The 24,927-nt window shown below is 37.5% G+C and overlaps 2 protein-coding genes across 2 annotated transcripts; one reads left to right on the top strand and one right to left on the bottom strand.

The window, feature by feature from the left end:
- Positions 1-262: 262 nt before the first annotated feature.
- Positions 263-1,752, top strand: LOC111886285 (uncharacterized). The gene is made up of 3 exons (XM_023882521.1): positions 263-429; positions 1,159-1,310; positions 1,403-1,752. Exons 1-3 carry the CDS (start codon positions 263-265, stop codon positions 1,750-1,752), a joined length of 669 nt encoding a protein of 222 aa, XP_023738289.1.
- Positions 1,753-8,781: 7,029 nt separating this feature from the next.
- On the bottom strand, positions 8,782-10,420 carry LOC122196597 (secreted RxLR effector protein 161-like). The gene is made up of 3 exons (XM_042899694.1): positions 9,811-10,420; positions 9,137-9,228; positions 8,782-8,841 (listed from the first exon to the last, which is right to left on the bottom strand). The coding sequence occupies exons 1-3, from the start codon at positions 10,418-10,420 to the stop codon at positions 8,782-8,784; spliced, it is 762 nt and encodes a 253-aa protein (XP_042755628.1).
- Between the last annotated feature and the right edge of the window lie 14,507 nt (positions 10,421-24,927).

Genomic DNA, 24,927 nt, shown 5'->3' with positions numbered 1-24,927 from the left:
AGTGCCTTTTGGCTTCTTTAATTCTTGGCTTTCTTTGGAGTGCTTTGATAGTATTGTTAAGAAGGCTTGGGAATATTCATTTCCGTCTGGTAAGTCTTACAGGAGATTTGCTCAAGCTCATAAACTCAAGCCTATTAAAAAATGTTAAGATGGAGGAGCAAAACCTTCTTTTGTCAAAAATTGATCACATTGAATTAATTGCTGAAGAGCGATCTTAACAACTCCACAAAGAGATTGTCATGAAAAATGGAAGATCAGATTTATGGATTTAGATGCGATTTACAGATCTAATTTGAAGCAAAAAGCTCGTTTGAGATGGGACATTGATGGCAATGAGAACTCTAAGTTTTTTCATGGTATTGTTAACAATAATAAGCGGAAAAATCGAATTAATGAGCTGAATTTGGATGGTGATTGGGTTTCAGAGCCGTAAAAAGTTAAAAATGAAGTTTGGAAGTTTTTTCCAATAAATTTAAAGAGCCATTGTATAATCGTCCTAAAATCATAAGTAACCATTTCTAGAAGTTGTCGGTTGATGATGTTAAGTTACTAACGGCTTCGTTTAGTGAAGAGGAGATCCGTAATGCTATTTGAAGTTGCAGTAGTGACAAGGCGCTAGGACGGATGATGGGTTTACCTTCAACTTTTTGAAGTATTATTGGGACTTGATTAAAAGGGATATTATTTTGTCCGTTAAAGAATTTAAGGCTTCGGGTATCTTCGCAGGAGGCTGCAACTCTTCCTTTATCTCTTTAGTGCCAAAAACTAGTGATCTGTTATCTTTGAAAGATTATAGATCAATTAATCTTGTGGGTTGCTTGTATAAGATCCTCACCAAAATTCTTGCTAATCGGTTGAAGCTTGTTTTAGACAAGATAATTAGCCTAGAGCAATTGGCATATGTTAGTGGTAGAAGTATCTTGGATAGCTTGCTTTTGCTCAATGAAATTGTCTCATGGGCCAAAAAAGTTAGGAAAAACGTTTAATTTTTAAAGTTGATTTGGACAAAGCATGTGACTCTTTGAGTTGGTAGTTCTTAGATTTTATCATGGAGCAAATGGAGGATGGGTGGAAATAGCGTAGATGTATTAGAGGTTGTATTTCTATGGAGATGGCTTGCGATCTTCATCACTTTCATTGTCTTTCTATTTGAAATAGCGGACCTTCTATATCTCATCTTATGTATGTTGATGACGTGACATTTATTGGCGGCTGGTCGGAGATAAATTTTGTGAATCTGAATAGATTACCTCGTTACTTTTTTATTGCTTCAGTTTTGAAGGTGAATCTTCACAAAAGAAAGGTGTATGGTATTGGTGTTGATAATTTGGAGGTTAACAGACTTCCAGCATCTTCAAATATGAGTCTGTTTCGTTTCTGTTTATTTATCTTGGGTTTCCAGTGGGGATGAATATGAAACTTGCCAAAAATTGGAATCTAGTAATGGAGAAGTTTAAGAAGAGGTTATCAAATTGGAAGGCGAAAGCGTTGTCTTTTGGTGGTCGTCTCACTCATGTGAATTCGGTCTTATATAGATTGCCTCTGTACTATTTTTCTATCTTTAGAGCTCCAAGGAAGATCATTCTTATGCTTGATGGTATTAGAAAGAGGTTTCTTTGGGGCAATGATGGTGAAAAGAGAAAAATAAATTTGGTTTCTTGGGATTTGGTGACTAAACCTAAGAGAGAGGGAGGTCTTGGTGTGGATTCTCTCGAGTCGGCTAATTTGGCTCTTCTTGCCAAATGGTGGTAGAGATTAAAAAATGAAGGAGGTAATTCCTTTTGGTCTTCATGCATTAAGTCAATCCATAAATTAAAACTCATTGATATTAAACCTATTGCCAAGAATTCCATAAAAGGTGTGTGGTTAAGTATATCTCAAATGGATGTTGACTTGCATGATTAGGGTTTGTCTCTTTCTAAGCTTTTTAAAAAGGTTGTTGGAGATGGTAGTGGCACTTATTTTTGGAAATATTTGTTGTGGAGATATTCCTTTGAATGACTTATTTTCGAAATTGTATGCTTTAGAGACAAACAAAGATCATCTTATTTTAGATAAATGCAACAATGAGAATGATGTTGGTTCAAGGTGGATTTAGAGCTGGTCCAGATAGCTTAGAAGAGGTAGGGAGGCTGCCTAATTTTCAGATTTAATTGTTTGGCTTAATAGCTTTTAGTTTGTTGGTGGAACGGACAGGTGGCGGAATGATGATGTTACTATTGATTTCTCTATTAAAGCGTTTTGTGTCTTGATTAATGTTAGACTAAGTTTATGTGTTGCATTGTATTTTACTTAAATTAGAGGGTACCTAATTGTGTTTATCTAACCTATATATATTAGGTTCATATGTATCGTATCTTTGAGATAATCAATAATAAACACACGGTTTGATTTGGTATCAGAGCCAAGTTAATCTTTACCTTATTGGCGGCATCCTCACAACAGCCTCTTACGCAAGATAAACCCTAATCACCGATCTGTCAAGAAACTTCATGGCGACCATTGCTGCTTTCACTACACAGGAGAAAACTTCTCATAATTCTCATAAATTCGCTTTTACCCTCACACCCACAAACTATGGGTATTGGAAGGCCATGCTAAAACCCTTTCTTGTCTCCAACAATCTGTTCGGTTATGTCGATGGTACAATACCATGCCCTGAGCCCAAAGTCGGCATAGGAGAGACAATTACAGACAATCCTAGTTACTCTCGTTGGATTTCTAATGATGCTCATGTCCGTATGATAATCATCTCTACCATCTCAAAGGCTTCCTTCCAGCATGTTCAGGGTACTACCTCACGAGATCTATGGCTACAATTAGAACGTGTTTATGCCCCAACCAATTCTTCAAGAGAGTATACATTAAAAACCCAGTTGCTAAAACTCACCATGAAAGGCGATGAAACTCCTCTTGCCTATCTTGCACGTGCACAAGAATATGCTACTGCACTTGCTAATGTTGGTGAACCTGTTAAAGACAAGGATCTGGTTCTTCTTGTTATTTCTGGGCTACGTGAAGAGTATAACGGACTCAAGTCTACCCTCTTAGCTCGTCACCCACTTGTTACCTTCATTGAGCTACATGCCCTTTTGAGTGATCATGATTATATGATAAATAAAAATCTTACTGCTGCCCCTGCATCACAGCCACACGTGTTTGATGCTTCAACAGAAACATCACTCAACATTAACAATTTTCAAAGCCAACTTCAGTCTCTACAAAGCATGGCGTCCCAGCTTGGCTTCCAACTTAATCCGATTGCTCCACAAAGTGCAACTCCTCAAGCTTTCTATGCCTCACGGCCCCCAAACAACAACTACAGAGGAAATCGTCGAGGAAACTCGCGTGGGAATAATTCGCGTTGGAATTTTCAGAATCGATCTCATGGTGCCAACTCAGGTCCCTCTAGGAAATTCTCTTGGGCCTCCACACAAAACACTGTATTTGGTCATTGCAACCATTGTGGTATTGGCCATATTCCATCCTAGTGTCCAAATAACCAAGATGCAAGTAACTCGTCAAAACCGAATTTGCAGGCAAATTTCGCAACCTTTGCTGACAATGTCTCTACTTCCGGCACTACTTGGTTCCCTGACACAGGTGCAAACTCCCACACCACACCAGATCTGTCCAACCTTGACACCTCCGAGTTCTATCGTGGTCCTGATTCTCTTCATGTTGGTGATGGTAACTCTCTTCCTATTCTTCATATTGGATCCTCAAAATGTTATTCATCTAATAAAACCTTTAATCTTTCCAATATTCTTCATGGTCCTGATGTCAAGAAAAATCTCTTATCTGTTCAACAATTTTGTCAAGACAACAATGTTTTCTTTGAATTTCACTCCTCTTTCTTTGTTGTGAAGGACGAACGTACTCGCACCACTCTTCTCACGGGACCAAGTAATAACGGTCTCTACTCGCTTCGTCTTCCAAGTTTCAAGTCTTTAACAAAGTTGGCTCTCACAACAACTAAAGCTTCCTCAAGAATATGGCACCACCGCCTTGGTCATCCACATCAACGTGTGTTTGACACTATTGTTTCTAGTTGTTCGCTTCCTGTTTCTACAAAACATTGTTTAGATTTATGTTCTGCTTGTCAGTTAGGGAAATCTTCCAAACTTCTTTACCTAGTTCATCTTTTCGAAGCAATAATATTTTAGACTTAAGTTATTATGATGTTTGGGGTCCCTCACCTACTTTATCATTTGATGGTTGTCGGTTCTTTTTACTTTGTGTTGATCATCACTCTTGCTATATGTGGTTTTTCCCATTGATACATAAATCTGATGTTTTTCAAACTTTCACCAACTTTGTCAAGATGGTAGAACGACAATTCAATACCAAACTCAAAAGTGTTCAAACCGATTGGGGAGGGGAATTTCGCAATCTATCTTCCTTTTTCTCATCACTTGGAATCATTCATCGTCGCTCATGCCCTCATACTAGCGAGCAAAATGGTTTTGTTGAGCGACGTCATCGTCACGTGGTTGAAACTGGCCTTACTCTCCTTGATCATGCCAATCTTCCCCAATGATTTTGGCAGTTTGCTTTTGAGACAGCCGTGTATCTTATCAATCACTTACCATCTCGAACCTCATCCAATAGATCACCTTACCAACATGTCTTCAGTCGAAAACCTGACTACACCTTTCTTCGGGTTTTTGGATGTGAATGTTTTCCACACCTTTGCCCGTACAATAGATACAAAATGGATTTCCGCTCTGCTCCTTGTACATTTCTTGTTTATAGCCCACTACACCATGGTTACCGATGCCTTGACACCTCTACGGATCGAATCTACATTGCTCGCCATGTTCGATTTAATGAGAATGTTTTTCCATTCAAACGCCCACCTCCTCCTAGTACCACTCATGCCGCTACGTATGTTTCTTCTCTCCCAAGTTTTATACCCGATCCTACTTCTACTACTACTATTGACGACTCACCTCCAACCACACCTCCTGCATCTCCTATAACTACTCCTTTGGCAGCATCACCACCTATCACCACAGAAACTACCTCGACTGAGTCGTTTGATACCTCTCCTGATGCCACGCCACCTCCTCCTCCACGCACCCGTCCCCCACATTTACGCCCCAACCCGAAACGGACTACACCTTGTAGCCCCTCGGCATATCATGCTATTGCTTCTATTACCGAACCTACCTCATTTTCGGTTGCGAGCAAATCTCAGGAATGGCAGAATGCCATGTTAGAGGAATACACTACTCTTATCAAAAATGGTACTTGGACTCTTGTCCCTCCAGTTCCTCATGCCAACATCATAGATTGCAAATGGGTTTATAAACTTAAGCGAGACCCCGAGGGCAATATTTCTCGCTACAAAGCACGACTTGTAGCAAAGGGTTTCAAACAACAAGCGGGTGTTGACTATCATGAAACTTTTAGTCCTGTGATCAAAGCCACCACAATTCGGGTTGTTCTCTCTCTTGCTATAACTCATAAATGGTCAATCAGGCAATTGGATGTTCATAATGCATTTTTGCATGGTGACTTAAAAGAAACCGTTTACATTCGGCAGCCACAAGGATTTGTTGATCCTTCTAAACCTGGTCATGTGTGTCTTCTTCAAAAGTCTTTGTATGGTCTCAAGCAAGCTCCACGAGCTTGGTTTCAACGCTTGTCCACTGTGTTGCATCGCTTTGCTTTTCGGGGTCTCGCACTGACCCATCTTTATTTATTCTGAAAACAGGTCGGACTCGAATTTACATTCTAGTCTACGTGGATGATATCATTATTACTGGTAATGATGATGCGATGATTGCTCACCTCATTCAACAGTTGGATTCCACTTTTTCCATTAAAGACCTTGGTCAACTGCATTACTTCTTGGGCATTGAGGTTGTTTCTCGTAATTCTAACCTCATATTGTCCCAACGGAAGTATATTTTGGATATTCTTCATCGTTTGGGTCTCAAGGATTGCAAACCGGTCCAATCTCCAATGACCACCACTCAGGTCTTATCTATTGGTGACAGTCCTCTCTTGCCAGATCCGACTATCTATAGACAACTCGTTGGAGCTCTTCAGTATGCTAGTATCTCTCGTCCTGACATTGCTTATGCCGTCAACAAAGTGTGTCAATTCATGCATGCTCCTACCGAAACCCATTGGTCCGCTGTCAAACGTATCTTGCGGTACTTACAGGGCACGACGGCTATATATTTGGGATCGAACTTGATCTCATGGACTGCCCGAAAACACTGTATTGTCTCAAGATCTTCAACCGAGTCGGAGTGCAAAGCCCTTGCAGATACGGGGGCTGAATTAGTCTGGTTGAAAGCTCTTCTCAATGAATTGGGAGTTTCAGTTCAACGTCCTACACTTTGGTGTGACAATCTTGGTGCTACCTATCTAGCTGCTAATCCGGTTTTTCATGCTCGCACCAAACATGTTGAAGTGGATTTTCACTTTGTTCGTGAACGTGTGGCTTCTGGTCAATTATGTGTTTAGTTCATTTCTACTACTGATCAGATCGCTGATGTTTTTATCAAACCGCTGTCTTCTCAAAGATTTCTCTTTTTACGATCCAAGCTACAGGTCGTTCCCCGTCCTTAGCTTGCGGGGGAATGTTAGACTAAGTTTATGTGTTGCATTGTATTTTACTTAAATTAGAGGGTACCTAATTGTATTTATCTAACCTATATATATTAGGTTCATATGTATCGTATTTTTGAGATAATCAATAATAAACACACGGTTTGATTATTAATAAACATGATAATGTTGGGGAGAATTCTTTCAAGTGGTTGAATTGGATCCCTTTAAAGATTAGCTATTTTGTTTGGAGATTATTTTAAAGCAAGATCCCTCTCTTTTAAAACCTTGTGGACCATGGTATTAATGTTCATTCCACCGTATGCCCTTTTTGTCATATTAGCGTCGAAACTCTAGATCAAGTCTTCTTCAACTGTGATGAGGTGAAGGTGTTATGGAGTTGGATTGTGGGGTGGGCTGCGATTATCAAGAATCCTCCTTATTCATGCTAGGATAGATCTTCTGATTCGTCCTAGGATCTTTTGGAGATGTTGAATTCTATGGTTACTGACCAAAAAAAAAATTCAAAAGCTTAAGTTGGCAATTACTTATTCCGCCTTATGGGTCATTCAGAAAGCGTGTAATGATATTGTTTACATGAAGATTCGGTGATCTTCGAAGCTTTTGGCAGATGATATTTGCATTAACACATTTAAGTGGATTAAATTTAAATCTGACTCAGGTTATCTTGATTAGTCGATTTGATATACTTCTCCTCTTACGAATGTTCTCTTATACTCGATTTGAATCTTTGTATTTGGCTTAAACTTCTTGCTTAAGTCTTTTGCTTTATGTTAATGCTATTATTTGCTGTTCAAAAATAAATAAATAAATAAAAATAACATGCATATTTATTTTTTATAGGAAAAAGATCCATAGAGTAACCCCATTTATGTGATATATAGAGTATGCAAAAAAGAGGAAGATCATGAGAATGCAACCACAAAAAATATGCATCACTTCCATCATCAAGCCAACATGAAGGAAATGTGAATGGAATAAATTATGACCTCTTAACCCCTTTTTGTCTTTCTTTGGCCCCACTGTCATATTTACCGTTCTTTATATGTTAGCGATTATTAGAAATGATTTCAAAGTTTGAGAGAGAGCCGACTGTTTTTCAGCACTGTGGAAGCTACCTGTATGCAAAAATGGTAAATCAGTCATTTTATTTTATCTAAAATACATTGTGAAAAAAGATAATGCCCCAAGTATTGTGTGTGTATGTGGTTATGAGTTATGAAATTGAGTATCTGATAAAAGATAAGATATTGAGAACCCGACTATCAATCAAATGCAGTGCAGTACAGATAGCGTTATGATTAGTGCATGGGAGATTCTGTTTATTTAAGGAAGTAATAGATTAAAGAAGCGCATATAAGTAATTTTACGATACTTTGAAAATAAGTTTTGTTACAGCTAGCACTAATCTGGTTATTCCATATTGAAAATTTGACCACTAAATAATCCTACAATCAAAAGTAGGAATAGGTTAGTCAAAGTACAAAACACTAGAAAGGGTAAAACAATAATTTTCTTAAAATAACATTCATTGTCAAAAAGTGATTATGTGATATTGAATAATGAGTAAATACATGTTGTGCCGATAGTGTTAGGATGAGTGTTTAGCAAATTTCAATTATTTTAAATAACTAATAGATTGAATAAGGGCATATAGATAATTTTATTCTATATTCACTACTACAAAAAAGGGCATTACCGACGGCAAAAGCCATCGGTAATCCGTCGTTGATGGGCTTTACCAACGGAATTGTAAATGACCAAAATCTGTCGGTATATTCTTGTTGCTAATTTTTTAACGGATTTCCAACGGCTACTAAAAAATTTTAGCAACGGATTTTTCCGTCGGTAAATAGCAACAGAATACCGACCGAACATGTTTTCAAAAGATTACCGACGGAATATACAACTATTTTAGCGACGGATTTCCGTCGCTAAGCCGTCGGTAAATTGAAATTTATTTTTTAGAAAATAATTACATAAAAATCCACTTTCTTCTATATTAAATGCACACAAATGTAATAGAAAAACACAAAGCACATAAAAATCTAATAGAAACATTTTTAAACATAAATAATAGGTAATTCTATATAAACAACTCCTATGCAAAAAATGTAATACGAAACACTAAACTCAGAAAAATCTAATAGAAACTTTTTTAAACATAAATAATAAGTAATTACAAACCACTCCTAGTTAAGCTTCTGTTCCTGCCTTGTCGGAAAACAGATGCCCAAAATCCCTAGCTGTGCAGTTCTATACCATCCATCACTGTAAAAAAAAATAAAAAAAAAATAACATATTTTTTTAACAAATATGTGTGATTTGTGTAAGGGTATTATCACATGTTAAAATGGAACATAACACACCGTTTTCTAAGGTAAAAGTTTCAAAGTATTAATAATTTTATATAATACTAAATACAAAGACAAAAAGTTTGGCTGGACACCACTACAAAATACAAAGACTTCTAAATATAAACACCAAACGTTATACACTAAATACAAGGGACAAAAAAGTAAATTTGCACTCCAACAAAAAAATGTAATACCTGAACATAGAGAATAACTTCAAATTTATGAACACAAAAAGGGTCAGCAATCATTTCGTCTGTCAAACATGCAAAAAGAATGGCCAGCTGACCTGCAAATTACATAACAAAAAAAATTACTCACAATCAAGGAAATGAACATCAACACTATGGTACTTTTCCAACCTATTTTCAAGAAAGTAGGTTTTACAGTGTTATAAATTAACTACTATAAAAAATTTTAAAAAAACATGTTGGTGATCAGGCTAGAAATGATCACAATAAAAACTGCACAGGTCTGAAACAGAGGCAAGAATGCACACATAAAATTTGTTGAATTCTTCTTTATTTGACACACTCTAAACAAACTACAAACTGATTGCAATTTATAAACTCTATCACATTAAAACCTGAATTAAAAGTGCTTTTAAAACTACCAAACTATAACTGAAAACTTTAACTACCAGGTTAACCACAATGTGGTAACCGATTATTCTCTTTATTGCATCAAACTCAAATTCAAATCAGAATTAACTCCAATACTCTCCCCCCTAATTCTGAATAGGGTCTTCAAGCTTCTCAACTCCCAGAAGACTCTTCAAGCTCCTCTCCACTTATATGCTCCACACAAATTAATCCATTTTCCACACACTCACGGATGAAATGGTATCGAGTCTCAATGTGTTTGCTCGTACCATGGAATACAGGGTTCTTCATGAGCTCTATTGCAGATTTGTTGTCTACATATAACTTGACCTTTCTAACCTCCCAGTTGGTCAATTCCTTTAAGAGGTTTCTCAACCACAATGCTTGACAAGCCGCTGATGTTTCTGCCATGAATTCTAATTCACAGGAAGACAGAGCCACGGTCCTCTGCTTTTGTGAACTCCATGTGACCAGATTTCCTGAGAGATAAAATGCCATTCCAGTTGTGCCTTTTCCATCATCACGATCCATCCCGTGACTACTATCACTATAACCCACCAAGTTTCCATCTCCTCCTTGTCTATACACAAGACCATGATTAATTGTACCCTTTACATACCTCAAAATGTGTTTTACTGCCTTTAAATGACTTTCTCTAGGTGACTCCATGTATCGACTGACCACCCCAACTGAGTAACTAAGATCTGGCCTTGTGTGTATCAAGTAACGCAAGCTCGCAATAAGACTCCGAAATTTTGTAGCATCCACTGTGGCTTCATCTTCATTCTTGGTCAAGCTAAGTTTTGGTTCCATTGGATATTTTGCCTCATTGCAATCTGCCATACCTGCTGCTGTTAGTAATTTCTTTGCATATCCCATTTAACTGATTGCTATACCCTTTTTACTTTGTTTCACCTCAATTCCAAGGTAGTAGGTTAGCAATCCCAAATTACTCATATCGAATACTTTCTTCATTTGGTTCTTGAAATCAGCTATCTTTTCTTCACAACTACCTGTCACAATCAAGTCATCTACATATACACCAACTATTAGCACCACTTTTGCGTTTTAAAGTCGGTACACGGCCTGTTCTTGGGGGCACCTGTGAAAACCCATATCCTTGAGTGTTTTGTCAAGCTTGACATTCCACGCTCTTGGAGCCTGTTGTAGCCCATAGAGGGCTTTATTTAACCGGTAAACCTGATGTTCCTTGCCTGCAATAACAAACCCGTCCGGCTGTGAAACGTATACCTCTTCTTTTAACTCTCCGTTTAAGAAAGCGGATTTCACATTAAGATGGTCAACTTTCCAGCCTCCCATTGCTGCAAGAGCTAGGAGTACTCGAATTGTCTCCAATCGTGCAACTGGCGCAAACACTTCATCAAAATCAACCCTTTTCGCTGTACATACCCTTTCGCGACCAACCGGGCTTTGTGTTTTATTACTTTGCCTTCTGGATCCTTTTTTAATTTAAATACCCACTTCAGTCCAATGGGTCTATGTCTACGTGGAAAATCTGTCAGATTCCACGTTTTATTTTTTTCAAGTGAGCCAAGTTCAGTTTTCATTGCTTCTAACCAGTCTTGATCCCGTGTTGCTTCCAGATAGGTGGAGGGTTCTTCACCAACAAACATTAGGTCTACTTCTTCATCTTCAATTGGGTGAGTTTCAGCATATATCTCAGGTAGAGATTGAAACCCACGCACAGGGGTATTATCAAACATAGAAGGGCTTATTCCTTGGCTGTGCTCAAAAGATGCGTTTGAAAAATCAAACATAAGAGGGGTTGAGTTTGTTTGATTACTTGTGCTCGTGCTTGTTGGTGTCGCTGAAGGAGTAACCACCAACGACTAGAAAGAAGGATTTTCTTCATCATCCGGGTTTTGATACACTTCTTCTCCATCTGTCGGTGAATTAAAAAAACTTCTAAAATACCCAGGTTGTTCACCTTGCTCTCCGTTTTGGGCTTCAGCCCAATTCCACTTAACTTTCTCTTCAAATATGACATCTCGGCCCACCATTATCTTATTCTCTTTAGGTTTGAACAATCTATAAGCCTTGCTACCTGGTTCGACCCCTAGATACACCACCTGGATACTTCGATCACTTAGCTTGGTTAATTGATTTGATGGATTCTTCATGTGTGCAAGGCAACCAAACACTTTGACATGATGAAGCGTTGGTTTTTTTTCCTTTCCACCCTTCATCCGGTGTCATATCCTTTACACCTTTCGTTGGCATTCGATTTAGAACATACACTGCATGACGAACAGCCTCCCCCCACAATCTTTCTGGCACACTCATAGTCTTCAAGAATGATCTCGTGGCTTCAATAACGGTCCGATTTCGACGCTCAACTACACCGTTTTGCTGGGGCGAATACGGTGCAATTAATTGCCTTTTGATGCCTTCTTTACTGCAAAATTCTAAGAAAACTTGGGAGGTGAGCTCCCCTCCCTGATCTGTCCTGAGTACCTTCACCTTGTATGGACTCTCATTTTCAACCTGAGCTTTAAACTTCTTGAAGGTTGCAAAGGCTTCGTCTTTTGATTTCAGCATATGTACCAACATGTATCTCCTAAAATCATCGACCATTAGCATGAAGTATCTGTTACCTGCCAAAGTTTGTGGTGTTATTGGACCATAAAGATCAGCGTGAATTAGCTCGAGAGGTTTACTTGCTCGCCACATTGCTTCTTTTGGGAATGGTTGTCTGACTTGTTTCGCGACCAAACACCCATCGCAAACTTGTGTCGGGTGTTTTATCTTTGGCACACCTTCTACTAATCCTTTCTCAACCATTGATTCCATAACTCGAAAGTTTACGTGCCCCAACCTCGCATGCCATAGCCAAGCCTCGTCATCAATACTAGTTGCCATACAAATCGGTTGTGAAGTTTTGAGGGTGATATTGTACAACCGGTTCTTGGACCGTTGTACCTTCATTATCAATCTTCCATGTTCATCATGTACTCGTAGATACTGATGCAACATCTCAATCTTGTATCCTTCTTCTGTCATCTGCCCTAGACTCAGGATGTTACAATGCAAAGCTGGAATGAAATATACATCTGGTACAAGTATTTGATCACCATTCTTGCACTTAAACAAGATTGTCCCTTTTCTTTCCTTCAATCTTCACTTTAGAACCATCACCAAAACGCACCTGTTCGGTCACCTTCTCATCGAGTTCAGCAAAGAAACTTCTCATGCCAGTCATATGATTACTGGCACCATTATCCAAATACCAAAGGTCTTCACCACTGCTCTTCTGTCCCGGGAACACATTGTCTTCATTTAGTAACACCATGTTGTTTGACTCTTCCCCAAGGATACTCAACAGAAGTGCTTCTGGTTCATCATCGCGATTTTGAGTTTGAGTCAAGTTTACTTCATGTTTTCTTTCCTTTGGAGCTTTGCATTCTGATGCATAGTGACCATATTCTTCACAGTTGTAACACTTTATATGACTTTTATCCCTTCCTTTTTTACGATTATTGTGTGAGTCATGAAACTTTGTAAAGCTTCCACGACCACCTCAGCCCCGTGTACTTCCTCTACCTCGTCCACCGCTTCGACCACCTCTGTCATGATGTGATGTTCCGCGTCCCTTACCACTCGAGAAGGAACCCCCTTTGAAGCCTTTTGATTGTTTTGACCTTCTGATCGGGTGAACAACAAACTTCCTTCCCCGGTTGTATTATTGCTTCGAAGTTTCAGCCGATCCTCATAGGCCTTGAGCCTTTCTACAGTTTCCTCGAATGGCATCTCATCCACATTTGAATATTGTTCAATGGATGCTACCAGTTGCAGGTAGTTATCTGGAACGGAGTCAAGTAGTTTTCTTACGAGCACACTATCTTCAAGGGTTGTGCCAAGACTGCTGTGCTTCGAGATCATTGCACCTAGCTTTCCCGCGAACTCATCTATAGACTCCCCGTCTTTCATCCGTAAGGCCTCGAAATCACTCTTGAGAGTGTGTAATCTTGCTTTCTGAACTCCCTGGGCATCCATTATAGCTTCCATTTTGATCGCCCACGTGGTGTAGTTTGTGGGAGTCAACATCAGACATTGAAATGGCACTCCACCATTCTCTCTTGTAACAATTTGGCTAGATGACGACATAGATTCGTAGCGGATGTCTTTGGGCATGAACTGAAAGCTCTGATACCAAGTGTTGGTGATCAGGCTAGAAATGATCACAATAAAAACTGCACAGGTCTGAAACAGAGGCAAGAATGCACACATAAAATTTGTTGAATTCTTCTTTATTTGACATACTCTAAACAAACTACAAACTGATTGCAATTTATAGACTCTATCACATTAAAACCAGAATTAAAAGTGCTTTTAAAACTACCAAACTATAACTGAAAACTTTAACTACCAGGTTAACCACAATGTGGTAACCGATTATTCTCTTTATTGCATTAAACTCCAATAAAACATACTAAAAATTGAAACAAACCATCATGATCGAGTTTGTTCCTTGTCTGGCAAGAATCATTGCCAATACCATAAAAATCTTATGCACTTAATAAACATACACAAAGTTGAACACAAAGCTAAATTGTTTTGACACATGGCATTTATGCACTCTAGTTGGGACTGGTATCATTCTCAAGGGGACTGATTTAACACATGGCATTTATGCAGAAGTGATATGATAAGAACCAGAAAATTAAGCAGGCAAATGATTCAAACTTTTATAAAAGAAAAACCAAATTCGAGATGGCAAGTCTCCGTTACAAACAAGATGACAAAAACTGAATTATTCAACAACTGAATTCAAAAACAAACCCTGCTATAATATTAAAAACTGAAGTTAACTGCTCTTGAACTGCTCCTCTCCCTTCAGTTTTCTCGGTAGTTTGTTGACACAATGGGTCTAACCAAAATCCAAAAATAGTATTAAGTTGCTCTACATCTACTACTTTGACCCGTGTCTTTTTCCTAGAGTATAGCTTGAGATTTTTATCTTTACTTTCCCCCTGGGAAAACAACTTGTCTTCAAGGTGAAAATTAAGAAATTGCTCAACTAATAAGTCGTATGTCTCCCAGGTAGCTTCTTCTACAGGTCGTTTATGCCAAGATAATAGTAATTCTAGCACCAGTTGGCCTGCCTCTCTCACTCAGCGATGATCTAGAATTGAAGCGGGTTGGACATCAATTTCCCAATCTTTTGTTATGGGTAATGGCACAATTGAATCGGAAGAGACTCAACCATGAGTCTGTTTGAGCATGGATACGTGGAAGACAAGATGAATCTTAGCATTATCCGATAATTTGAGCTCATAGGCAACATGTCCAATGGCGCGTTTGATACGGTAAGGGCCAAAAAATCGAGGAGAAAGCTTTTCATAACGACGTTTGGCCAAGCATATATTTCGATAGGGTTGAATTTTCAGAAAGACGTGGTCTCCAACCTGATAAGTTACCACTCTTCGTTTAGAATTAGCTTGATTGCGCATGCGATCTTGAGCTTTAGTGAGATTGACACGAAGAAGTTTTAACATATCATCACTATCAATCACTTGATGTTCCAATTCAACATTTTTTGTTTCCCCTTTGGTGTTATACGAGTACTCTGTCCATGCGATGTAAGAGCTCCATTTGGTTGGTTGTTCATGATCAAAACAACGTAAATAGGCTTCGATACATCAGTTGAGTATTTCGGTTTGACCATCTGTTTGAGGGTGGTAGCTAGTACTTAGCTGCAACTTGGTTTGGTTCAAACGAAATAGTTCCTGCCAAAAGGTACTTAAAAAATAACATCCCGATCAGAAATTATGGAGTGAGGAAACCATGTAGACGAATGATTTCCTTACTGAATAGGGCAGCTATGATTTTGGCTGAAAAAGGGTGAGATAAGCATAGGAAATGGACATATTTACTCAGACGATCCACCACCACTAAGATAGTATCAAATTTGTTGGATATAGGTAGTCCAACAATAAAATCCATGGAGATATGCTCCCAAATTTGAGTTGGAATTGGTAAAGGTTGGAGTAAACCTGTTGGGGATAATGTTTGATATTTTTGTTTTTGACAAACCAAACAATGTTGTACAAATACCCTAATTTCTTGCTTCATTTGCGGCCGATAGAATTGAGTAGACGCGTGCTTAATTCTGTAAAAAAACCCAATGTGGCCACCAACTGGAGACGTGTGACATTCTTGAAGCAATTTGAGTTTGAGATTGGGTATATCAGGAATGACCATTCTGCCCTTAAAAAATAAAAGTTGATCATGCAAATAGAAATCTGGGATTGATGATGGGGAGGACTGAAGTTGTTGGATTATATTTGTTATGTAAGCATCTTGTTGGAATCCCCCTTTGATGTCGGTTACCTCCACACAATAAGGAATCGACATAGTCAATAACTCACCAGAATAGGGTTTCCGTGAGAGTGCATCCGCTCCCTTATTCTCTTTCCCAGCTCTGTGAATTATAGAAAAATCATAGGGCATAAGCTTGAGTAAGAGTCGTTCGGTCATGGTAATGTGTTGCTCTAATAAAAACTTCAAAGTATAATGGTTTGTACGAGTTAGGAAATGACGCCCTAATAAATAATGATTCCATTTCTGGACAGGGAGAACCGATGCTAATAATTCCCGATCATAAGCTGATTTAAGCCGATTAGACGGAGAAAATCCTTTATTGAAATAAGCTATCGGGTGATTCTCTTGAGACAAAATAGCTCCTACTCCTGAAGAAGATGCATCACACTCCATAACAAATGTTTTTAAAAAAAATCGATAATCTAGTAAATGCGATAAATGCCTCATCAGACCAAACAAACCCGTTTTTCTTTTTATGGGCTATTAGGGGATGTGCGATTAGACCATATTTTCGCACAAACCTTATGTGGTAACCTGTAAGACCAAGAAATCCTCTGACCTCTTTAACATTAGAAGGAACGGGTCAAGATTATACAGCTGGAATTTTTTCCTGCTCAACTTGTTCACCCTCTGCAGTTATGATATGCCCGAGAAATGAGACTTTGGACCGACCAAAACAATATTTGGAGAGCTTAACGAGAAATTGATGGTCATCTAATAACTTCAGGATTTGTGTAAGGTGTGAAAGACGTTGTTCCATGTTGGTGTTGTATACTAATATTGATGGGTTTTATACACAGCAAACAATCATATGTGTGCATGCAACCCTAATTTGAGGATCTATGTTTTTCACTATTAAACATACAAGCATTGAACACAAAAACTAGAAAACCCTAGGAGGCACATGTAATTTTCGAAATTAACATATAATTAGGGTTAGGATACATACCTTGATTGTTATATTGTAATAACAATCAAATCCTTGAAGATCTTGAACTTTGGTAGCAAGCGCCACAACTGTCGCGCCTCTAATGGCTCACAAACAAACCTAGCAACCAAGGATTACTATGGAGAGGGAAGGGAAGTGGAAAATTCGGCTCTAAGACTCTCTTGGAGTGCCTTACACGAAATCCAACCTTATAGGGGTTTATATAGGTGATATGGAAGGTTTAGGATAAGGCAGGTGTATCTTAGATAACCCTAATCCCTTAACTTCCTCCCTAAGGCTTCCAAAGCACCCTTAGAGCCCATGGAAACCCTAGGACACTCTAGATTTCGTTCCCCACCTCTAAGGGAGTTTCTAGAATGCTTCAATGCTCAACTTTTGAACATTGTCACCTTAGTCCCAACAGTTTCAATTAATTCCTTTAATCATAAAATTAATTCCAAATTAATTTCTGATTAAATATTAATTAAACACTATGATTTCTAATCAATATATTATATCCATAATACATTAATAAATCATTTAGCTTGATTTCAAATTAATTTATTAACCAATTAATAAATCATTTTTCTCTCTCCAACAATTATCCTATTCCATTGTCAAGTTTGAAAGCAACCCAAAAGGATATTGCTACTATCAATTCAAGTACATACCAATTATAATTATGGGCTTAGACACTTAATCCAACAAATATATCATCAAAAAATACCTGTATGAAATGACGTAAATAAGGGTGAAATAAGTCATTCATAACAACTTGAAATGTAGAAGGGGCATTAGTTAGGCCGAATGGCATAACTTTGAATTCATAATGCCCGTAATGAGTTTGAAAAGTTGCTTTTGGTATGTCCTGATCGTGTACCCTGATTTGATAATAACCTGATCGTGTAGCCTGATTTGATAATAACTTGAGCGTAAATCCAATTTAGAAAACACCGTTACGCCATATAACTCATCTAACAGTTCATCAATATTTAGAATTGTGTACTTGTTAGCTACAATTATTTTGTTGAGAGCATGATAATCTACACACATCCTCCGAGTATTATCCTTTTTCTTAACCAGTAAAATTGGGCTTGAAAATGGACTATTGCTTGGTTGAATAAAACCTGTTGCTAATAGTTCTTCCACTTGCCTTTCTATTTCAGCCTTTTGAGAATGGGGGTATCTGTAGGGTCGATTGTTACGTGGGGTTGAATTTAGTAGGGGAATGGAGTGGTTTTATAAGCGGTTTGGTGGTAGAGTTTTAGGTTCTTCAAAGACAGGGTTGCATTGGTTTACAATGGGCTATAAAATCAGTGGAATTTCTGGATTAATACCTGATTCAACAGCTAAATGTTGAAAACTAGCCGACTTTTGGGGTCCCATTGAAATACCCTGCCATTTGTAGTGTTTACCATCTACATAAAATATCATAAACATTTCCTTCCAATTAGCTTGAACCGTGTTTAATGTCGCCAACCATTGAACTTCCAACACCACATCTGCTCCACCGATAGAAAAAGGATAAAAGTCTTGAACTATGTTCGATTCATCGACTTGAACTGGATTATTCTTGCATAAATCGCTGCACTTGATTACATCTCAATTTCCTATTTGAGCGCCAAAAGGCGCTACTGTTTGGGTCTCGATTTTCAACTCAATCCAATACATCTGAGATGAAATTGTGTGTAGATCACCCGACAAATAAAACAAGTACCTCGGTAGAATTAAGCATACCTTATACCTTCATTGTTTTGGGCTGCAGTTTACCAAAAATAGCATGCAAACTAATCTCAGCAATTTCGTTAGTTTCCCCTTCAACGCGACTGACTTTGTTAGCTGGTGTTTCATCCAGAGCTTCCTCCACTTCCAGCACCTTGAGAGTGTCAGTTTTACATCGATGACCCAGCCCATATTTTTCCCCACACCGAAAACATTCTCCTGAGAGATAACGGGATTGTTTTTCAGCATTTGTGATTCGTGAGGGTGTTTTGGAACTGCTAACAAAACTGGGGTGAAATTTGAAGTTTTGGGTTCTGATTGGGTGCGTTTTGAAGGTGCTGTCCAGGTTTGCCCGTTCATGGGACGAGTATGACTAAGTTTTGATTCGAATTCCAAGGCGATACAGCTTTGTATACCCTTCTTGGTTTCTGAATTCTCACATCCACTTTTAGTTCTTCTTTGAGCCCATTAAGAAACACCCCTAGGGGGGAATGTTCAGGTCAATTAGAAACCCGAGAAGAACGTTTAGCAAATTCTTGTCGATATTCTTTTATCGTCCCTGTTTGTTTTATATTGCACAAATGCTCGTCTAGGTTTTGAAATTCAGTAGGCCCAAAGTTTTTCTACAAAGCACGAACTAGTTCTTCCAAAAACTCTATCGTTTGATTTGTAGAAAGCCAAGAATAAAAATCTAAACCATCTCCTTCCAGGTGCATTGAAACAACATCTACTTTCTATTCTTCAGGTATGTCATAATAACGGCAATACTTCTGATCCTTAAGGATCCATCCTCGAGGATCGCATCACTAAAGGTGGAAAAGGGAATTTTATTATTTGGTCGATGCCTTTGATGACGCCATGAAGACTCCCCTTCGTCATGCTTTTCATAACTGTTACCCGATCTATCCCTGTTACCATGTTGTGTGATTGTGATTTAAGAGCTGCAACATCCTTCTGTAAGGCATCTATAGACTCCAATTTCTTTGCTATGGCAGCCAATTGCATGGCCACTGGATCTGGTGGCTGATTGCCTTCTTCTGAACTACTCCGGGTATGTACCATGCTTTCAAAATTTCCGGTAATGGAACCAATGATAAGAACCAGAAAATTAAGCAGGCAAATGATTCAAACTTTTATAAAAGAGAAGCCAAATTCGAGATGGCAGGTCTCCAATAGAAACAAGATGACAAAAACTGAATTATTCAACAACTGAATTCAAAAACAAAGCCTGCTACAATATTAAAAACTGAAGTTAATTGCTCCTGAACTGAAGGATTTGAACTGCTCCTCTCCCTTCAGTTTTCTCCGTAGTTTGTTGACCTAATGGGTCTAACCAAAATCCGAAAATAGTATTAAGTTGCTCCACATCTACTGCTTTGACCCGTATCTTTTTCATAGAGTATACCTTGAGGTTTTTATCATGATATTGAATAATACCTGATTGTTTTTTGGTTTATATATGACCCTCTTCTCATTTAACTATTTGGTAGGTGAAGAATAACTGTAAATGTATAAAAAATTAGAGTTCTTAAATTACCTCAAATAATCATCCCTTTGAGTCACTTTGCTCTGTATACTTGTCACCAGATATTAATTTAACTATTCATCTCTCAAGAAAATACAGTCGGGATCCAATAAGCAAAATAAGCTGACTCAAGATCATAGACAGACACTGCAAATGCACAGACTAAAAATGAAAAAAATGACCGTTCTAACACATGGAATTTATGCAAAATATCATTTTCTAAGTTCACATATTTAGGCATTTTGTATAATCTACAAGTACACATATAAAATTAGCATGAATGAATCTGTGATTTAAAGTTGCTAAAAAAAATTAAAGCAACCTTTAGCAAGGCTCTTCCAAAAGCTGGAATCCAAAGACTCGTACAAACACCTAAAATATGACAAAACAACGTAATAAAAAATCTTTCAGGTCAAAATATTTGGTCAAGATTATCATATGTTGTAATTCTTTTCACTAGATCAACTTACATTAACATATGTTGGAGTTTGAATTAAAGTCAAACCAACAGCTCCGCTTGATGGGTCAATGAACAAAATCTGAGCATTGACCTGAACCTGACATCAAAAAAAACTAGTTAAGAGACAGATTACAATTTTAAGGGTATGAAATTTTACCTTCTTATTGTGAGGGTACTCATCTTTCCACTTTTAATCAGGAAGAGTTTTTTCCTAATGAAATACATCAACCTGTGAAAATTGGAAAAACAATCACATCAAAATTTGATTTCATTGCTTAATTACAACTAAAATTAAGTAAACATTAGAGACTTGCATGGATACAATTTATGTAAAGAAGGAGAATAGGATGCCATTTTCAAGAGTTGAAAGCACACAGACATTAACCATCATGCCAAGAACATGAAGATCGAATGGAATGCCTTTAAGATCGTCTGTTTGTATAAGAGAACCAGAATGTAGTAAGTTTTTTTTTTTAAAAAAAAGCTTACCATTTAAGTAAGGAATGAAATGACAAACACATATCACACATTTCGCCACCACATCGGCATTAAAACTAAGATTAACGACTTTACGGGTTCTATCAATACTCTTTACAACTCCTTGTAACCATGGTCTTCAATGTTTTCACATATCCATTGATGATGTGATAACTCAAATTAAAATAAAAAGTATAAATATATATAACTTGGTTATATTATTAAAATAATGGTAAAATCAGATGTGCGTGTGAAAAATGTGATAACCGTTACTTCAAGTACCCGACTGCAGTTGAACGCCATATATTTAATCTTATCTCTAACTTTCATTCTTAATTTTTTATTTTATCTTTTTAAATCTATATCTTTTGGTCATCAACATAGGAAATTCAAATCTGAGCATCCCCAAAGTGATGAAAAGAGAGAATTTCGTAATTGGTTTCGTGAAAAGGTAATATAAATTAATAAACAAATTTGTTTCATTGATCTAACGAATACATAATACATATTAATTTATAATTGTTAGGTTCATCAAATGAAAATAGAAAAATCTCCAGAATTCCACAAAGAGTTGTCGGTTCTTGCAATGGGCCCGCAAATGAATGCCTATTCTTACACCGCATGCATAGTCAATGGTGTTAGGTTTATGGTACTTAGTCGTGACACACAACGTACAACACAAAACTCTGGGGTTTTAGCGATGGGTGAGAAGGGCGAGCCAGTTAGAAGAGATTATAGAGTTGAGGTATACACATGATTATTCAACTGTACTATTTCGTTGCAAGTGGTTTGATACTCGAAGAGGAGTTATTTCTAGTGATAGTTTCACCAGTATCGACACACGACGCGAAGCATACAAAGATGATCAACTCATATATGCGTCACAAGCCAAACAAGTGTTCTACATTAGAGAGCCAAAGAATAACCATCGGTGTGTTGTCGAGCATGTTAATCATCGAAGTATTTGGGATCTACCATCGAACGATGACCTTGTTCAAAATGTTGACAATGTCTCACACGAAAATGTAGACGATGTCAATGTACTTCAAAATATCTCTTCATCCGATGCTCCACTTTTTATCGATTTCAGCATGTACTTTCAAAACATTCCTAGAGTCATTGTTGATGTAGAAAGTGCATCTGAAGTTCCTCCGCCAACTGGTAGAGTCAATGATGTTTCTGATTGCGAGACTGATTACGATGACACCGATTCTGACTATGATACCGAAGAAGACACTGAAGGATATGAGGAAGATTCTGATTAGAATAGTTCTTATGTAATGTGTATTTGTAATATGTGTTTGTAATATGAACTTTATTTGGATTTCTAGTTTAAATAGAAATGTTTATTCCTATCTAAATGTTTATTTCTATGTAATGTGTATCCATAATAAAACTTGTATTTGTATATCTTATAATTTTTCAGGAAATGATGAGAGTGTGGCTGTTGTTTATGTTTACCATGGCTGCTGTCATGGGTCGTGGACATGGGGGAGACGGAGCTGAGGACCCACCTTTCCCAGGTGGTAGAGGTCCTGGCCAGCACGAGCAGGACGGTAAGTCTTACCATGAATTTTTATTTAGTATTTTTGTTCAATTATCATAAATTAAATGTCGTTTCTAATAATTTTTAATTACATTTGTAGTTGAGGAACGTGCCCGAAGGAAAGTTCGAGGAAAAGCAAAAAATATAAAGCTTGAAAAAGCAATCTTGCAAAACCAGGGGAAACCAATAGGCATGCAATATGATAGGGATATCACATTTAATCCCGTAGGAGAGGCGGGAGACATGTTTTCCCGAGAAGTTGGGAAAACAATGTGGCAGATGGTCCATTTCGACAAATGGAGTTGGAAAAGAGTTTCCACTGATATAAAGGACACTGTATTACAACATTTAGCGGTAATTATTTATTTAAATATATTTTATAGGTTTAACTATAATTGTTTTTTACTTGGTTAACTTTTTTTTTTATTGTAGACAAAGTTTGATCTCAATCAAATGTATCAGGATGCACAAGCTACTCTATTGACAGAGAGTTTTCAAGCAGCCTTGTTAAAAGGTTTTCGAGAGCGTAAAGCCGACGCAAAAGAATATTTCAAGAGGGTCAGAGGGTATGAAGATATCCCGAGAGCATTGGCAAATCCTCCGGATGGTATGCTTGTTGATAACTGGGAGAAGACAGTTGAGTATTTTCAAACTGACGAACACAAAATTGCTTCAGAAAGGAACAAAAAAAATCCGTGAAAAGCAAACAACTGTGAATCGTGGGGGTTCGAGCTCGTATAGCAGTACTTGCTATAAGAAGGTACCGTACAATACATGTAATTATTTATTTAAAATATAATCTAATTTTTAAACTTAAACAGAACCTTAAGAGAGTGGAAACATTTCGCAAAGCTCATACCAATAAGAATGGTGTATTTGCTACTGCTGAATCGGAACAACAATATGTAAGTATTTAATTATAATTTTATCATATATTTAAATGTTTATTTATACTTAATTGTTAGTCACTTTTGGGAGTTACAGAATCGGTTAATTGAAGAGCTGCTAGAACAAACTCAAGGTGAAAGTGAGTTAACGCCAACTCAAGAAAGAGCTACGTTTGAGAAAGTATTAGGAGAGCGACGTGGCCACATTAGAGGCATTGGCCGCAAACCTTCTGGTCTGCCGACGATTCAACAGCCTTCGCAACCATCACAACCACCATCACAACCATCACAAGTAAAATAGCAATCTACTTTAGCATCATAAAATGCATGTTGATTTGGTAGTTTTGGTTTTGTGGTGGTTATTTGCTAAAAAGTTTGGTAATTTGGTTTTTGTCCCAAGTGCAAAATATAGCAATGTACTTTGGTTTTCTATCTTTGTTTAAAAATAGCAATGTATTTTGATAGTTGTTGTTTATGTTTGACGATCTAACTTATAAGTTTATATATATATATATATATATATATATATATATATATATATATATATATATATATATATATATATATATATATATATTGTTATTAATTATGTAGTTGGAAAATCTTCGTGCAATGCTCGCCGACCCGGCATGTAGGGATAAGCTTTATTTGTTTTTTCAATCCCAAAATAATCAAGGAAACGATGGGAACGGCGATGAGGGTATGTGAGAATGGGTTTTATTTGCATATGTTGTCTCGTTTTGCTACTGGGTAGATTGTAAAAATTTTGTTGTTTTGCTACTCGGATATTATGACTTTTGATATTTAATTGTATTTTGGATGTTTGTTTGTAATTTGCATTGACATTATTATGTTTGATATTTAATATGATGTTTGTTTTGTAATTAGCATCGACACTATTGTTTTTGATATTTAATCGAATATTGTTATTACTGGCGACACTTTTACCTGCGATATTATCACGGGCAACGAAAATCATTATTTAAAAAAAAAAAGTTGAAAAAAAATTACCGGCGACAGAACTCATTACCGGCGACACTTTTGCCGGCGACTCTTTTACCGGCGACATACGTCATTACCGGCGACCGGCTTATTAGCGACGACAATGATCATTAGCGGCGACATACCAATAGCGGCGACTATTATCATTAGCGGCGACAAACTGATCAATAGCGACGAGGCAGTAGCGGCGACTCAGTACCGGCGACGCGTCGCCGCTATTACTATTATCGGCGACTTTTGTCGCCGGTAATGGCCTTTTTCCTTGTAGTGTTGGTGGTTAATTCAGAGTCACCGGGATTAATTAAGATAATAATGAGGTTTAAATCCCCAAACCCGTCACCTATAATGAGTGAATCAATTCGGGCATTTGAGCGGACAATAACGTCTGAAATCTGGTGCATTATAAAGAGCTCGCAGAATACAGCAAAAACCCCTCAGAAATTTTAAAGAACGATAGAGAATTGAGGGAGGAATCGGAGAAAGAAATTGTTGAGATT

This window comes from Lactuca sativa, chromosome 2 (genome assembly GCF_002870075.4).
Source record: "Lactuca sativa cultivar Salinas chromosome 2, Lsat_Salinas_v11, whole genome shotgun sequence".
Lineage (NCBI taxonomy): Eukaryota > Viridiplantae > Streptophyta > Magnoliopsida > Asterales > Asteraceae > Lactuca > Lactuca sativa.
Note: the sequence above shows the minus strand (reverse complement) of the source record. Positions and strands in the feature narration are given on the sequence as shown.

Excerpts from the sequence above, each read along its gene's own strand:
- LOC111886285 (XM_023882521.1), top strand. The coding sequence starts at position 263 with ATGGATTTAGATGCGATTTACAGATCTAATTTGAAGCAAAAAGCTCGT. Across the intron at positions 430-1,158 it reads GGTGATTGGGTTTCAGAGCC|CGGACCTTCTATATCTCATC; the intron begins GTAAAAAGTTAA and ends TATTTGAAATAG. Across the intron at positions 1,311-1,402 it reads TCACAAAAGAAAGGTGTATG|TGGGGATGAATATGAAACTT; the intron begins GTATTGGTGTTG and ends TTGGGTTTCCAG.
- LOC122196597 (XM_042899694.1), bottom strand. The coding sequence starts at position 10,420 with ATGGGATATGCAAAGAAATTACTAACAGCAGCAGGTATGGCAGATTGC. Across the intron at positions 9,229-9,810 it reads GAAGAACCCTGTATTCCATG|GTCAGCTGGCCATTCTTTTT; the intron begins GTACGAGCAAAC and ends TGTAATTTGCAG. Across the intron at positions 8,842-9,136 it reads AAGTTATTCTCTATGTTCAG|AACTGCACAGCTAGGGATTT; the intron begins GTATTACATTTT and ends TGGATGGTATAG.